This window comes from Clarias gariepinus, chromosome 8 (genome assembly GCF_024256425.1).
Source record: "Clarias gariepinus isolate MV-2021 ecotype Netherlands chromosome 8, CGAR_prim_01v2, whole genome shotgun sequence".
Taxonomy (NCBI): Eukaryota; Metazoa; Chordata; class Actinopteri; order Siluriformes; family Clariidae; genus Clarias; species Clarias gariepinus.
Window position 1 is genome coordinate 31849570 of NC_071107.1, and position 17680 is coordinate 31867249.

Here is a 17680-nt window from a genome sequence, read left to right on the forward strand (position 1 = left end):
GAACAATCTGAATATAAAAGCTAAATACTTTTTATACGAGCATACTGTATACTTAAGACATAAGCTCTTTTTGTTATTTAATCACTGTATTAAATTATTAAACATCACAATGTATATGGCAATTTGTGTTTTAACATTAATATGTTATTTATTATAATGCTTTCCAACGATGCTAAAGTAAAATATAAAGATAAGGAGCATCTTGTTGTTTATAGAGAGCTCTTGAATAAAACAATAAGACGTCCCTCTTATCCTGTTTTCCTTCTTTCTTTTCCTTTTTTGTTTTCCCCTTCACAATCCCCGAGTGTAAGCTGATCTAGTGACGGGGCTGAGACGTGTAATATCTGACATTTACAACACTGAGAATGCCTGATTGGCACTTGATTAGGGCTTAATTCATGCCATTATCTCCTTTAGTGCAATTAGCCGGGTAGAAAATTGTGCGGTAAATCACAGGGGTTGGGAATCCGAGGGGCTGGATTTGCTAACTAGCCCCGAATTCATCGGGGCACGCAGCCTGGAAGTGTACTGCGATTTATTATTTTTTTTCCTTCTTCCTGTCATACCACAGGCGTGACGCTACCTCTGCCTGGCAGATTAGCATGCTATCAGAGCACCTCTGCTCATAATCAGTTCATGCAGGCCAATTTAGTATTTTCAGGCCTTGTTTCTCACCCAAAACCCACCCTAACCCACCCTTCTGTACACTTCATGGCAGCTCTTCCCCCAGGCCTGATCTCCGAACCTCACCAGGGACGGAAAATAATTAGGGAGGGAAAACTGTGCCTGACACCATTTTTGAAAGGCAGGGTATTGTAATGAAAGCGGAGCACGACTTCTCGGTATGAGAAGGGGCGAGGCAGAAGAAAAAAAACAGAGAATAAGAAGAAAAGCATTGGTAGTGGAGGAAAAAATAAGGGAGTGAGGCGGCTCTATGAGAAAAGGCTAAGGAAGATTCACACGGCGTTAGTGGCTAGTTAGAATGCGTGCAGGAGATGGCACCATCCTCAGCATGCCAAGGTTACGCTGCTGCTCACTTTATCTAATAGGGCCACTGTCAAAGGTGCAGGAAGAGAAGAAAGTGGGATGATGTGCTCTAAGAGGGAAAGAGAAATGCCTGAAAAAGATCTCATTCCGTCTTATATTCACAAATTCCTTCACTTCTCGTCATTGCACCGCGGTTCACTTTAGTTTCGCCTCAAGCGCTTTCCCGACTGCGTTCATCTATTCCTTTCAGAAACTCGAGATGCTTTTGTTAGTGTCAGACTGAAAGGTGACCAAGGCACTTGAAATGAAAAGCCACTGTCCCACTTAGGAAAGCATCCCGAGCTGTTAAAGAATTATACGATCTGAGAACTTATTCCGCGAACAGTCGGCATGTGTTTGTACGGAAAGGTGGGCAGAGGAGTTAAGGGTTAAATATAGCCCTGGGTAACGTTGAAGGCTTAAGCATTGCTTTTAACTCCCCTGTCTTTCAGAAACCGGCTCCTTCTGCGTAGTAGCGGATGTTTCATGATGGCGCCGCTGTTATTATTTATAACCCAAGTGAACATATGGGACAGAAACAGATCTCCTGGCACAGATCGCTAGTTTTAACCACAATACGGGCGTCTGCACAGCCGTAGCTTCATTAGCACGTTGATAAAACAGGGTTTGAATCTTTTGGGGAAACTCCTACTGTGGATGGGTTGGCATGAATCGAGTTCATTTTGTTTAATTGACAATATTTGTGTCGCTTATCCTGCAGAAGGAGTTTTTTTCCCCCTTTTTTTGAATATATGTGAAAATAGCTTTAGACTCTCGTACAGAAACTTTTTCCCGCAGCTGAGACTGTTGGCATGCAGGCTCGGTCCCTGCTGAGAGCAGATTTATGTGACACGTTCAGCTCTCGAAGGTGACAATAAACGCCACACTTAGCTAATGAGGATCAGGCATCGCCTCCATGAGTTTGCACTCTCATCTTTAGCATCGCAATCAGCAGGGAATTCCTTCTTAAATCCCTCTTAGATTAGAAAATAAATTGACAGCCTGTCTTGCATCTGGGTCAGGCTTCTCCTGCCACAATAGCTGAGACCTGCTTTCTGTGTTGTTAATTCATTTATTATGAGCAGAAATCTTTTCAGTCGCCAGGGAGACCCATGTTTTTGAGTGCCCCCCCCCGGGTGGCTAAGACGTTTTATCGATTCTTATGCTTGCATTGTTCTGGATCGTGCATTGTTGTCGTTACAGCTGTGTGCCAACCGAGGCTCAGTGCTGCCTCTCATTACGCATTCAGAACGCCTGGCACTTTCATATCCGAATTCATCTCTGCATATTCCTGCCGAGGTGACGGCGGGATGGGATTGAGAGATTATGGTATTGAACCGCCAGAAGAGTCCAGCATTAGTGCCTAAAGCGTTTTCAGATTGCCTGTCTTTAGAGATCTGTGAATTCCTATTTCGACGCCTGTGCTCAGGCTACCGAGGCGCGCCGCCGAGCTGCCAGTCATCCTCGAGAAGCCTTTCTCGGAATGTAGCCCATTCAGACGCAGCCGAATTAAACCGGTGTCACTTTAAAGTAATGGCGCAAAAAGCCATCAGCAACCCACTCAGTCATTATTTCCAGGGGTAGCCAGTATGCAGAGAATTAATATCAGTCTGGTTATGGCTCAAGAATCATTTTTAATATATCCCTGTAGTGTGCGCTGACAGTTTCTCAGCTGTGGTTATTAGTCTCTAGGGAACTCAACAGTCTGTCCTGATCCCAGTATCCTACAGGGAAGTATTGCAAACTTTATTGTTTGATGACAGATGGTCATTTCACAACCGGTCACACTTTTGTACTTTGGGATAGTGTCACGTCTTTGCGATTCTTCTTCTAGAGAAAAATTTTCTCGTGTCTCTTCTGCATAGCTTTGGTTAGGCCTGTATGAGATTTATGAATGGGTGTCTTTACTCATGTGGCTTATGGAGTAGTACTGTATATGAAGAATCAGCACATTTCAGCACACAGTTCAGTTAAGCGGGAGAACTTTATGGTTAAATTGTACAAATTAAAATTCAGACCCCCAAATTAGCCACATTCTTAAATACTGTTTGAAGCTGCATGAGTTAAAAGAAAAAATAATGAAGCAATATCACATAAGAGGGAGTTGTGCTGAACTTGGGCATGGCTGTGAAGCGGCCGAGTGCGCAATGCTGATTATCAGCCCATAATCCAGTAGTTCTCCGGATATTTTGTGTTTTTTATTCAGTTATTTCACTCCACCAATATATATGCTTATGCCACTAGTGGAACAATTAAATGAAGAATGACAGAGCTGGTGACCAACATTTAGTCAATTATTAAATCTTTACCAGTACTATAAGGAAAATAAAGCAATCCAAAAGAGCGTTAAATGGAAAGCGTGTACAATCCCTTGTAAATTTGGAGTGACTTAGAAGCGGTTATTAAGGAGACAGTGTGTTGCTTAATATGACATAACTTTACCAGACTTGTTTTCTTGCTGAAAGTGCTTTTGTGGCTGGTTTTGAATGTGAATTTTTGGAGGCAGCTGCACTCTTCTCTGTTTATCAACCTATTTGATTGTTACTGTCTTTTATCACAAGCCTCTTGTCAAGTCAGAGTGCTTAGTCAGAACTAATTGATGTACAAGTTATACACTATACAACAATAACTATTTGCCGTGTGGAACAAAGGATTCTACAATCTACATAGTGCACTACCATTGTATTTTATGGTACCGCATCACAGGCATGATTATATTTAGTACAGCAACACACCCTCTTATGTGATATTGCTTAATTTAAGTCAAAGTAAAAAAAAAAAAAAAAAAAAAAAATATATATATATATATATATATATATATATATAAATACAATATTAATAATAGGATGTGCTGGAACACTGAATATCATTATGCCTGTGATGCGGTCCTAGGCACTGTTCTGGGGTTGAATTCCAAATACAATAAAATACAATGGTAGTGCACTATGTAGATTGTAGAATCCCTTGTTCCACAAGTGCTATTTTATAAACAGCTGAATAATTAAAGTGAAAGCTGTATTGTTAATTTAAACCAATTCTTTTTTTAATTCAGAGAAGTAAACCCAGACAGGAAATTTGCTTAATCTGAATAGACAGCACAGGAAATGGATTTAAGCAGGTGCATAACCCAACTCTGAACACTGGGAACTTTATTATTAAATATTTTAGATTGCCAAGCCTGAATATGATGAAGAGGCAGAACATATTTAAGTGGTGGCTGTGATGGTTGTGAGATGTTATTGTATTCCTCTGGGGCATTTTGCACATTGTCCTAGGCTAGAAAAAGTTCACTAGGCATCTGTTGAGGGTGATCTAGCCCCAACAGAATAACTGCAATCACTTATTTACGCTAATCCACTTAAGCACTCCGGTTTAAGCTCAGCCTTGTACACTACCATTTAGTTAAAACCAAAAAAAAAAAAAAAAAACCTTCCTGCTTTAGCTTCACCCCAAATTAAATCTTCCTTGGAAACTCCAGCGTCTGTTGATGTTAGTAATCCGACCACACAGTACCCATTCCTTTATGTGTCTGATGTATTAATGCATCCTTTGTTTTATAGCTCTGCTACATGATTTAGAAGAACAGCAAGGTCTATATGATTTACTTTACCTCCAGCTTGTGTCCATCACAGCTTTAACTTTATCACTAAAAGTAAATTCTGTAAACTCCCACTGTGTCTTTTTAAGCCATGCACAAGGGGGTAAAAAAAAAGGCAAACATTCGACAAATTTGTTTTCTCCTCCCCAAGTTGGCTTTATTGTATGCAATTTCAGTCTAAGCTGGTATGGGGAATCAAATCAAACGTGTTCAGCCTTTTCAAAAGATGAAAGCTCTAAATCCAGCAGGGAATCCGGCTCCCATGGGTTGAAAGCGAATTGAACATATATTGATGTGTGTATCAATTTGTAGCAAAAAATACTTCTTACAGTGAATGGCCTTGTACGTGATAGAAATCAAATCTGATTTGTTATAATGATATTATAGTGTGACTATAGTTTTTTTTTAGTTAGTAAAAATGTGTGAGATGAATTTAAATCGTTGTGAGTAGACTACAATGATTTTTAATGAATGAATATTTGTGTTTAAATATAAAGGAAAGGAATAAATTCTACTTTCACATACCACAGCGCATTTGCTTAGATTGACATGGTAACATCAAAGACTTCTTTTAAAATGACAGACGAGAAGGAATAGAAGTCGAGTAAATGGTTGATTCCAAACTGACACACAGGTGTTATAGACTCGTACATATATAATTCCTATAACAGTTGCATTATAAATAGTCTGTATACTGCATTAGATACACGTGTTCAACTTGTTTGCATGTTAACGCAAAAATATCACATCACAGATCAGTATTTGAATGGGAAAGAAAGGTGATTTTGAATGCGGCATGGATGTTGTTGCCAGACGCGCTGGTCTAAGTATTTGTGAAATAGCTGATCATCTGAGATTTCTACGAACAGCCGTCTCTAGGGTTTACAAAAAACGGCCTGAAAAAGAGAAAATTATGAGCAGTAGTTCTCTGGATGAAAATGCCTTGTTGATGCCAGAGGTCAGAGGAAAATGGCCAGACTGTTTTGAGCTGAAAGAAAGGCAAGGGTATCTCAATAACATTTTGTTACAACCAAGGTTTGCTAAATAGCATCTCTGAACGCAAAAGTCAGACCTACAGCAGCAGAAGACCATACGGGCTCCACTTCTGTCAGCTACGAACAGGAAACCGAGGCTCACCAAATTTGGACCACAGATGACTGGTGGGTCTGATGGGAAACGGTTTCTGCTGCGGCATTCAAGGTGGTAGGGTCAGAATTTGGTGGGAACAACATGAAAGCAGATTTCTATCTATTGTTCAGGCTAACTCGCCAAAAGCCAAAACCGGTTTCTTGAATGAATGACATGGAGTTCATTGTACTCAAATGTTCTCCACAATCACCAGATCTTAATCCAGTAGACAACTTTTGGGTTGTAAGATTTGCATCACGGATGTCCAACCAACATGGATGTCCAACTGGAGTATCTGCGTGATGCTATGTCAATATGGACTAAAAATCCAAAGGATTTGTTTCCAGCACATTATTGAATCTCTGCCAAGAAAACTAAGGCAGTTTTGAAGGGGTCCAACCCAGTACTAGAAAGGTGTACCTATTGAAGAGGCTAGTGGGTGGATGTCCATGAATCAGATGTTTGGAATGTCTGGTGCATCTGCTAAGCATTATGTTTTCACTGCTTGGAGAACAGTGGTAACCGGCACAAAAGAAACATTTCTGTATAAAATGGACAGAAATAAAAGGACATACAGTGCAGTATCTGGTAGTCATAACACATCAAGCTGGAGTATTGTTTACTTGTTCTTGACTTGTGATCAGTCAGTCATAAACATAGTGAATTATAATCATAGCATTGACAACATCTGAATTGAATCGATCAATCATTTGTCCAGCTGCTAGTTTGTATCCTGAGGAAGTCTTAGTGTTGTGGAAAATAGATATTTCCCAATAAATATTCTGGAGTACATTTACTGTGAGAAAATATTGCCTGAAGTTTGCAAGTTTTAGGTTTTAATAACGGAACAAGAAATTTCCTGTTTTCGAAATTGTTTCTACTCAAAACACAGCAGCCGTAATCAGTTTTTTCTGAAACCCTTACGTGAAAACCGTATTTTTACAAGAATATCCATGACTGTGAAATGATGAGATGTGGCTGTGTGACTTTATAATGATTACAAACCCAAGTAGTAATCAAGTAGCTTGGAAGTGAAATACGCTATACACTGTGTGATTCAGGCAAGTAACAACGGCGTTAACCTTTCACTATGCTGTGACAGAAGATTTTCAACTGTTGCTTCATTCTGACTGATTATTTTTTTTTTTTAATATGAGGTTCACACTTTCTTGTTTTTTCTTTTTCCTTTTCTTTGCTGTTAATTTTGCTCATATGTTTTCTCTGGGCCTTGTGTGGAAATCTTGAGATTTTTAACAGCTTTCTTGGGTAAAAAATGGTTGTAGTCCTGCCCAGATCCATTGGCTTCTATTTTTACTGGCATTGATACTTTTGTGAAATGAGCTTAAATGAGCAAAAAAAAAAAAAAAAGTTTGGCCTTTACATGTGCAGTGAATTTCTTGTATACATAGGTATATGGTATGTGGGCTACCTTATTCGTGTTGTAATCATGTTTGCCAGCGGGTTAAATCTATTTGAGTAGCATGGCATGAGTTTAAAATACATAACTCAGTGTTTTTGTATTTTATTTTCTTGCAGAAATTTCTCCCTAGGCATTTTATTGAAGATAAGTGTATATTTAAAAAAGAAAAGAAAGAAAAACACCTGCTAGCAATTGAGGAAGTATGAAACAAATAATGCTTTGGGCAAAGTGGAAATATGGGGCTGTTGTTTTGACGAGTGATCACGTTCATATGAAGTGGCACCACTTTTTTTATATGCAAACCCCATGGACAAGACGTCACCTTAAAGCAAAAAAATCAGTGACCTTAAATGTTAAACAAAGCCAGAAGATAGAAATGGAACGGTATCAACTAAGCTTGCACAGTATTGATTTTTCTTTCGTCGCAACCTAACATTTTTAATCGTGATTCTAATTGTCCAGAACGGACAGTGTGCAACACCAGAAGTGGCGATTGCGAAAATGCAGATAGATGGTGGGTTCTTAGACAAGCCTTGTGAAGAAAAAGACTGTTTTCAACTATATTTTGAGCTTTTGATTTTGTAGAGATTATTAATTCATTAGCCGAGTAAGAACTAGCCGGTTTGCTCACTGGATCGACATAGAAATGTTTTTTTATGTTTATAGCATTTGATAGACTTCTGTTTATCCAGAAGAACTTGCTTTCGTACAGTTAAGAGTACTGTTAAGACCAAACCCTGTTATGCGGGAATTTGTGCAATGAATTTGAACAACCTTGTTTCCCTAAGGTTGGCCTTAAGTCTTCAGTTTCAGTCTTCAAGACAGCTGGTTGTGTATCCAGGGAAACTGTTCCGTCAGTATAAATACAGAAAAGAGGCTTGATGCATATCTTCCTTTTACCTTAAGGGCTGGTTGGTTGGGTTGATGCGCACTAGAGACTTGATGGAAGCGTACCCTTGCATAACAGGGATGTAGGGGTCTGTTTTTGACTTTGAAGTCAAGCGTTGGTGTTTTAAATCTGTTGTTAGTGGCTAGAGAAAGCCAGGAAGCCCGAGTGGTGTTGGAGAACTTGGCGAGATTGCGTTCTGGATCAGTCTCAGAAGTGGATGGTGCCCGGGGGAAGACCTGCCAGGCATGAGTTGCAGTAGTCCAATCTCGATATGATGAGGGACTGAACGAGCACCTGAGTTATCCCTGTGGTGGGAAACGACCACAGCCTCCTGATGTTGCTGTTTACTTGGGAAAAAAAGAAGAGCTTTAAACCAGCAGGAACTGAAAATGCATGCTTTAAAGGCCGGGCAGAATTTCAAGCCAGTCTGATACCCAGCATCTAGTGATTTTAAATAGTCACAGATTATACTGTAGGACGTCATTGACTTGCAACTGTGCACTAAATATGGCGTTTTTTATCATATTTATCACACTCAAACGAGCATACGATTAAAGTCTAATTTGCAATAGACTGAGGGGCAGTTAATGCAGTTTAAAGACTGCTTAATTGGTTAAACTGCTTACTTTTAAACATGAAGACCTCCAGTATTTTTTCCCTCCAGCTGGTGTTTCAAAAAATTTGTCTGGAAATTGAAAAATTATCTAGACGCCATGATTTTGATGAGTTTGTTTGCTTTGTTCATGCTCATTTGCCAACTCATTGCCCAATGAATGAGAGAGGAGATAGAGTGGAACATTACATTTGATTTCTCTTCAGTCTTTCTCTCAGTTCTATATTCACAGCCTGTCTGCTTTGTGATATTTGATGCCATCTGATGGTGTCATTACCCTGCTGATATCTATTTGCCTCCATCTGATTCTGAGCTAAGCCAGATCCATGATAATGACAATAACGCGCATGTGTTCAGATTCACCAAGGTCTTGGTTCTGGTGCAGTATTGCTGTTGTAGTCGTCATGAATCAAGGTTTCTTTTTTATTCAACTCGGTAGCTGCATTTTATTATAATTTTTTTTTTACCATGTCCTGTCGATTCCACATTAAAGCAAAACCTCGGCTATGGAGAGATGCGCCAGTTTCGCCAAGACGAAGCGTTCTTCACGTGAACTTTTTTTGTGAAGAACAGAGCGGATATGTCGATAAAGTACATAAATCAGCCGAGGCTGTTGAATTTGAAGGTTTGAAGTCAGTGTAGACCAAAACGTAGGAGGAGGAAGAGGAGGCAGAAGAGGAGGGTTGACTGGTGGAATCTCATCCTTTTTGCTTCCTAACCCAAACACCTCTGTGGAGATATCAGAGATGCTCGCGTCATCATCTATTGTCAAGACTGTTTCTATAATTGCCTTCAGCTTCATAGTCTGATGTGATCAGCCCTACTTTTACTGCCAGAATTTTTTATTTCTTTTTTTTTTTATCCCTAGGCTGATTTCAGTTTATTATGCTATCATTAAAAAGGATCTTATAAAAAAATGAGAGCTATTTCATTGTATTACCTTTTCCTAGTCTTCTTTCATAAATTGCCATGTGCAGACTCTTAGAAACTTGTATTAACCAGTTATGTAATTTTTGGAATATTGAAATGTTCTGTGTCTTTTGCAGTGGACGGCTGTATACACAGAGCAGCAGGACATTACCTCTATGAAGAGTGCCACTCACTAAATGGCTGCGATACGGGCAAAGCCAAGATCACCTGCGGCTATGACCTTCCTGCCAAGTGTAAGTACCGTTCTGTCAACCTTATTTACTCAAGGAAACAACACTGTGTAATGCCGCGGCCAAGTCAGCATTACGGCTCTGCTCAGCTCCCATATGCTGCGTCACCTTGCTCTGCCTCGAGATGATGGCGACCAATTAACCCAAAAAAATCTCATCATTAGATTAATTAATGACTCTTCCAGCCTGTACCATCTGAATCAGAGTGGGGTTTTTTCCTGTACATTTCTGCAAGCGTTTCTGATTAATGGAGTTGTATTATTACAAGGATTATTTTTATTATTATAATGGCTTACTATCATATGACTAGTTGAAGGAGCCATCTGTACCCAAACAAAGACATTAAAGGAACTATTAGCTCGTAAAGTGATTGATTTTTCATCTGTGATTTATTTCATTAGCTAGTGCCTCTCTTGCTGTGTTCTTGAGAGAGTGTGAGTGATGAAGATTGTCGTTTCTGGTAATGGTGGAAGGAGGACAGAGCCTGTCTGTAGTGTTAGGGCAGGGATTGGTTTTGTAGTGTCAAGATGCATGTTCTTGCATGCACAGATGCAGAACAGTGAAAGGAATTGTGGGTATTTAAGTACAGTAGGTGTCATGGCAATATTAGAAGCTATGTGTTTAAAAGGGGGAAAAATGACTGTTATTTCTGTCTCACATAAGGTTCACATGTAGTTATCAGACACATAAATCAGAGATTGTATTTTTCTCCCAGGTAGCTTTCAATGTCAGGCAGCAGCAGCACAGAAGGAATAAAAATCCCATGTCAATTTCCCTGCTGTCTTTTGATCTTATATTGTGAGCATCAACAATTGAATCGCATGTAATTTTAGCCAGAAACCTTCAGGCAATCCAGCCAGAGAGGCATCAGCAGGTTTTTATAGGTGGACCAGGCCTCTCTCTTTCTCTCTCTCTCTCTCTCTCTCTCTCTCTCTGTGTGATGCTTTCACTCAAAATGTGTAATACTGACTAATGAAAGACAAGTTCCCAGGCTGGTTTCTTGAGCCCTAAGGAGCCTCATCTGGCCTTCCAAGAGAAAGCAGTTTTTATTCTGCTCTTCCCACAGTCGTTTTTCTTTATTGTTTTCATTGCTAGTAAACTATCACAGTTAAAATTTTGCTCTCTCCTTCACTTTTCCCTCTTTCTAGCTTATGATTTCTGTTTATCCTGTGGTAAATACTTCCATGTGCCAAGACTATCAGTGTCTTTTATTTTCTATCTGATTAGGTGTTTGTAGGGCAACATGGAAAACTGTATCAAGACATCCACAAGAACCAACAGAGCCAAGGGCAATGTTATAGTCGCAGTGACTATAGTCCTGTTTCTCTAAAAGAACACTGCTGTCAATTCCTGTCTTCTTCTTATAAGTATTCGTGCGTTTGCTATCAATTTGTACATTATATTGCCATCTGTCATCCATACAACAATACATTTATCCAAACGCCACCCACCCATCCTCCAATCCATCTGTCCAAACACTAACCCTTCCATCCACCAATCCATCTATTCATAAACCAGCTAACCCATCTACCCATCCAACTATCTGAACACCAACCACCCATCTATCTGTCCAAACACCAGCTAACCAATCCATCTGTCCAAACACCAACCCACCTATTTACCAGTACATCTATCCAAACATCTAAACACAGTCCATCTATCAAAACGCAATCCATCTGTCCAAACACCAACCCACCTATTTACCAGTACATCTATCCAAACATCTAAACACAGTCCATCTATCAAAACGCAATCCATCTGTCCAAACAACAACCCACCTATTTACCAGTACATCTATCCAAACATTTAAACACAATCCATCTATCAAAACGCAATCCATCTATCCAAATACCTACCCACATATTTGTCTATCCAAACATCAGCTAACATATCAACCAATCCATCTATGCAAACACCAACACACTGATTCACCAGTCCATTTATCTAATTACCAACCCACAATCCATTCCTCCAAACATCAGCTAGCCCATTCACCAATCCATCTGTCCAAACACCAACCCACCCATCCACCAGTCTATTGATCCAAACACCTAAACACAATCCAACTATCTAAACACCAGCCCAGCCATTCATCTTTCCAAACATCAGCTAACACATCTACTAATCCATCTATCCAAACACCAACACACTGATCCACCAGTTCATTTATCCAAACATCAACCCACAATCCATCTATCCAAACACCAGTCTATCTACAGAATCCAAACACCAACTCACAATCTATCTATTCAAACACAAGTCTGACAATTCCATAATCTATCTATTTAAACACACTATCTATCTAAATACCAATCCATCCATCCATTCATCCATCCATCCATTAATCTATGCATCCATCTATCTAACCATCCATTTCTCTAACTATCTTTATCTTTTTTTTTATCTCTGTCTTACTGTTCCATCGTCTATCTGCTGTTTCATTTATTTCTCTTGTTGTCATGGATCTCTTGCACTGGGTGTCACTATGAGAATGTGATTTTTATTTATTTTTTTGTAGTAGTCGGTGAAAGTTGCTTCCCTTTAGAAATGGGCCACAGCTAATGATGTATTAATGTGCATCAGCAGAACAAGTCCAGAGGCCAGACACACAGTCAGAGTTAACAAAGCTTAGTCCATGCAATGACACAGCAACACATAGCAGCACAAATACTATATTTTTCCTAAGTATCTTTTGCTAAGCACTCTGAAATATTATTTGCCAAGTCCTTATTTAAGCTAATACATTGATGGACTAAGCATAAAGAGACTTGTACCGCAGACGAGCCACTTGAAGCTCCTGATGTCCAGTTGTATTTCACCCATTAAACACCACACAAATGATTTCCATCTGTATTCCTTTTATACGACAGTGAATCAGATTATTGTAATGGACAATGGAAGCATAGAGAATGCAAAGAAGAGCACATAGACAAAACAGACTGGATCTGTTGCCATGGTTATGGAAGCTCCATGATGCATAGTAAAGCATGCGTTTATAGTGTGATGAGGTGGGTCAGATGTCTTTTTGGGAGAAATATGCACGGGTTTGTGTTTACATTCTGCCGACATCTGTAAGTGCCAGATTATGTTGCTCTGTTTACCAGCCAGCGAGTGCAGCGTGTACGAGACATATGGGCCGTTTACTGTTTATGTCCTGGCAAAGTCACAAATTTGCGACATTAAAATTACCTTATTTTACACACAACCCTATCTCTCTTCTGTTTATGCCTTTTTTTTTAGCTCCTCCTTCTCAATCCTTTTGTGATCATAACCTCTTGATGACAAAATGACGATATTCATCATTCCCTCCCTCTTGCCACATTTCTCCCCTTCTCGCCCTCTCCATCCAGTTTCATTTGGCTTAAGAAACCCTCTGTTTACCATTGTAGCACTGGGAATTAAATTTCTCTTGCTTTAAGAGCTTCTTGATATGCTGTGACTAGTAAGAATTTATATAGACGAAGCGGCTTTTCACAGAATGGATGAACAGGAAGTGTCCCCAGATGTAGCTTTCAGAACACTTTGTACCGTGCTCATCGTCTTGCAATTTAATGATCCTGAGTCCATCTGAACTTAATTATGTTTACAGAGAAGTACGTTCTAGTGATGATCGATACAAGACCATCTCCTGGGTGTTGCCCTTTTTCATGCTTCCCCATCTCGACTGTCAAGAGGGTTTCTGTCTGAGTAGCTATGATTAAAATTTTATTTGTCCCATCAAAATAGATCCGAGAATGCTTTGAAAGCAGTAAGCAAATGGAAAAAGGAGTGCGAGATCAGAGTCAGGAGACTAGTATCGGTACTTCTTCCAACGCAGCAGTCGTTCGCACCTTAGCAATCTGTCAAGGTTACAAGGTTGATTTCAGTCCCACTAATGTGGACTCAAAAAACACATCGGACATACGGTGAATGAAACATAATATATCTGTGAGAATAAATGGCTTCCTTGTGTTTGAGATAGACCCAAGGGACAAGGCCTCATGCTGGCCCGAGAAAAGTGCCTGAGAGTAATAATGTAAAATCAGATAGTTACCTGCACAAGAAAAGCTTGTTTCACGTAGAAGCAAGGCAATTAGACATTTCTCTCTCTTTTTTTTTTTTGGTAAAGACAAGAAAATTGGGTGCTATTAGTTTTAAGCGGGCGTCCATGCCCGCACAAACCCCCCCACCCCCACCCAAAAAAAAACCTTTTAAATTGTTAAATCACAGGACTGAATGACACGCCCCAGTGAGAGCACTTAACATGTGGCACACATTAGTAAAATTGTGAATGTAAGTATGTGTTTAACGTGGTGGTACCGCGTCATGTCATACTTTCTGATCTATCTAAATACTCTGAAACATGTTATTTGAGATATTTTATGTCTAAGGAAAGCGTCAGAGAAAAGAAAAGGTGTGTATTAAATAAGTCATATCCAATAATTTCCTTTTGAACAGTTGATACTGTTTATTAATTGGTAAATTCTAAGGCCGGTAACTCTAAATGAACTTTTTTGGTCTTGCTTTGCTGGGAAGGTCTTCATGAGAGCCAGTTTCATCATGGTGCTTGATGGGTTTTTGATGGGCAAATACTGTTCATACAAGAGTTGTTTCGGAAAGGCTGACCTTCATGTCGTAAAATAACTGAAACTTGTTGTTGTTACTTGATTACCCGATTCCATATGTGTTATTTCATAGTTTTGAAATCTCCAATATTGGATGTAAAAAATACATTACTTAAAAAAAAAAAGGAATTGATTTAGAAAGTGTGTCCAAACTTTTGACTGGTACTGTATGTATGAGGTCATGGTACAGTATGTAAGATTACATGCACTCTATCCAAATACTCTACGTTTAACATGTAGACATCCCCTGACCTGGGTCTGTTAGGTTCACTACTTTAGTTTAAGAATGTGAAATGGTTAGAATAAAAGTAAATTTACTTTAGCTTTTATTTCTTTCAGCACGTTCCAGGTGGATCAGAATTAAGAAGTTACACTTAGTAATACAGTATTACCTTTAAATTGTGTAACCCAGGTCAAATGTTTCAGGTAGCTTTCGACAGGCTTCTTACAATAAGTTGCTAGAATTTTGGCCCATTCCTTCAGACAGGTCAGGTTTGAGAACCTTCTTCCTCGACACACTCTTTTTTTTAGTTCTGCCCACAAATTTTCTGTTGGATTTTTGCCACAACTTGGGGTCATTGTCTTTTCTTTTCAGGGGACCCAGTCACGACCAAGCTTTAACTTCATGGCTGATGTCTTTAGATGTTGCTTCAATATATCTACATAATCTTCCTTTCTCACAATGCCATGCATTTTGTGAAGTGCACGTCCCCCAACACCACGATGCTACCATCACCGTGCTTCATAGTCGGATGGTTTGCTTCAGCTTGTAGCCCTATCCTTTTTCCTCCAGACATAACAATGATCATTATGGCCAAACAGTTCAATTTTTGTTTGGTCATACCGGCGGGCTTTTCTTCTAAAACTAAGATCTATGTTCCCATGTGCAGGTGCAAGCCATAGTCTGGCTTTTTTTTATGGTAGTATTGGCGCAGTGGCTTGTCCTTCCTGAGCAGCCTTTCAGGTTATGTCGATATTGGTCTTGTTTTATTGTGGATATACTGTAGACACTTTTGCACCAGTTTTCTCCGGTGTCTTCACAATGTCCTTTGCTGCTGTTCTGGCATTGATTTGCACTTTTTGTACCAAAGTATGCGTCTCCTTCCTGAGCAGTTTGACGGCTGTGTGGTCCCATGGAGTCCATGTGATATATATTGCTTTTTGAATAGTGTTTTATTGCAAAATATATATTTAAAAAAATGCTTATTAGAGCATCCAAAGATTTCCGTGAGGTAATCAAGAAGACTCATAAACATTTTTCTTCTGCCTCATGCAAGAATGTTCATATTCAAAGCCTTCTATGAAATATTAATGTATGCTGATGGCATTTGAACCAAGCTCTTTTTTTTTTTTTTTTTTTTTTTAAGTAGTCATAAACATCCCTGTAAAATGCAGGAAGACAACACAAGCTCAGGTGGTAAATTATTAAAACCGTCACACCACAGCTAGTTAAGCAACTCCTTAGGGCTGTACAGAAGCAGTGCATTTCTCAAAAATGTGATTATCTTCGGGAAAATAACATAAATAAGGAAATTTTTTTTAAAAAGTTGCATTATATTATTTCATCATGGTTTGTTCTTAACATGGTTTGTGCAACTAAAATCGAGTGCTGCAAAACTTAGTTCTACAGAAACTGAATGAAAAAGAGTAAAGTAAGGAAAATGTCTTTCCGTCCAGTTGTTGTGTCCAAGCCCGGGAAAGCATTTTATTTTTTAATGTCTGCGCATTGATTAATGTCACCCGCTTGCCCGAGGCCTTTAGTGAATGAATAGTTAACACTAAGGTCATGGCTGGGAGGTCTGACGTCCCTGAGGGGCGTTTACGTTCACGAGAAGAAGGAGGAGGGATTGGCTGGTGGCTTTCATGTGATGAATTGGTATTGACTTTTTTTGTAACACTGACACTGGTTTTTAACCTGACCAAGATAAACGCTCCCAGCTCACAAAATGTTATAGAGTATTGCTAGCTAGTTATCATTAGCCGGTTAACATTGATACAGACGAATGTGAAGGGCGAAGGCTTTTAATAACGGTAGTCTTCATCCTCTTCTGATCCTCGACAAAACAATCTGCAAGTCGTTGTTGAATGTTTCAGTTATGAGCTCTAGCGTTTTGGTTACATTCGAGTTAAAGATGATATTTGCCGTTGCTGGCGAGTGTATTCATTTTGAAAAAGCAGGAGAGGAAAGATTTGTTTTCGAGAAAGTCAATAAGAAGTAGAGAAGGAAAGCACTTTGATTATTATCCCAGGTACTCAGGCTGGTCGTTTCTTCACCACAGCTCTGTGTGTTCAGCTTGAATGTGTAAATGGTGCTTCTAGACTCGCACTGAACATTTGTGATTGACTGCGCTTGGGTGCCATATCTGCATCACATCAATCGTAAAAAGAATGAAATCATAAATGGATGACGTTCCATAAAGGGATGACGTACCCAAATGGATGGGAACTTTGTTCCCTGTGTTCATTCGCCGTCTCACCAGAGCCTGAATTTGAACCTGAACGTGGCCATGTCATTAAGCAACATGCAACCTGATTTGCTGCTCACTTTAAGCTACTGGTTGGTTTAAGTTAGAAGTCGGAAACCTTTCTTTCGAGATCGAGCTGCAGTTAAAAGCAGAAATGAAAAACCATGTACACTGTCGTGTTGGGTGTCTTTTTAGCAAAAAATAGCCCAGGTAACTCTAACTGGCTTGGGTGATGTATATTTGCATTTTCAAAACTGTAAAATGTAGAGTCAATGTAATCGTTATGAATTTTGATTGATCTAAAGAAAATTCTTGGAGTAATACTTAAGGGGTGAGTAAGGAGTATAGTTGTTGTGAGCCATGCTGATGTGATGTGGATGAAGAAACCCGTCACAAATTCCTGTATGTGAATCCGAGTTTTGACTTTTTTTTTCAATGCTAGTCCAAGCAGTTCTAACTAAAAAGAAAAAGGTAAGTCGTTAATATAAGTTTTCACATAAGGAATAATTGATTCGTCTTGAGCTCAGAAATGATTGCACCCCAATCCGTGCACCCGTTCCTATTTCACGGCATTCACATTGCTCTTAGGTCTCCGTTTTCTGGCATGCTAGTGTTATTCATACCCTCCGATACAGCAACTGACAGTATGCATCTACTTGGTCTGTGATTCGTCACTAAACACGAGAAGATGAGAACAAGGAATAAACAATTACTCTTCCTACTGTATTAGCTATGGATTTGTAGGTCAGAGGATAAGCCTGGGGCATGACCACCTTT

At 39.4% G+C, this 17680-nt stretch overlaps 1 protein-coding gene across 3 annotated transcripts in view; it reads left to right on the top strand.

The window, feature by feature from the left end:
- macrod2 (mono-ADP ribosylhydrolase 2) overlaps positions 1-17680 on the top strand; it is a 617779-nt gene that overhangs the window by 208813 nt on the left and 391286 nt on the right. For all 3 annotated transcript variants that reach the window (XM_053502322.1, XM_053502324.1, XM_053502323.1), the window contains exon 5: positions 9721-9837. In XM_053502322.1, coding sequence (XP_053358297.1) covers positions 9721-9837 — 117 coding nt within the window. The remainder of the gene's footprint in view (positions 1-9720; positions 9838-17680) is intronic.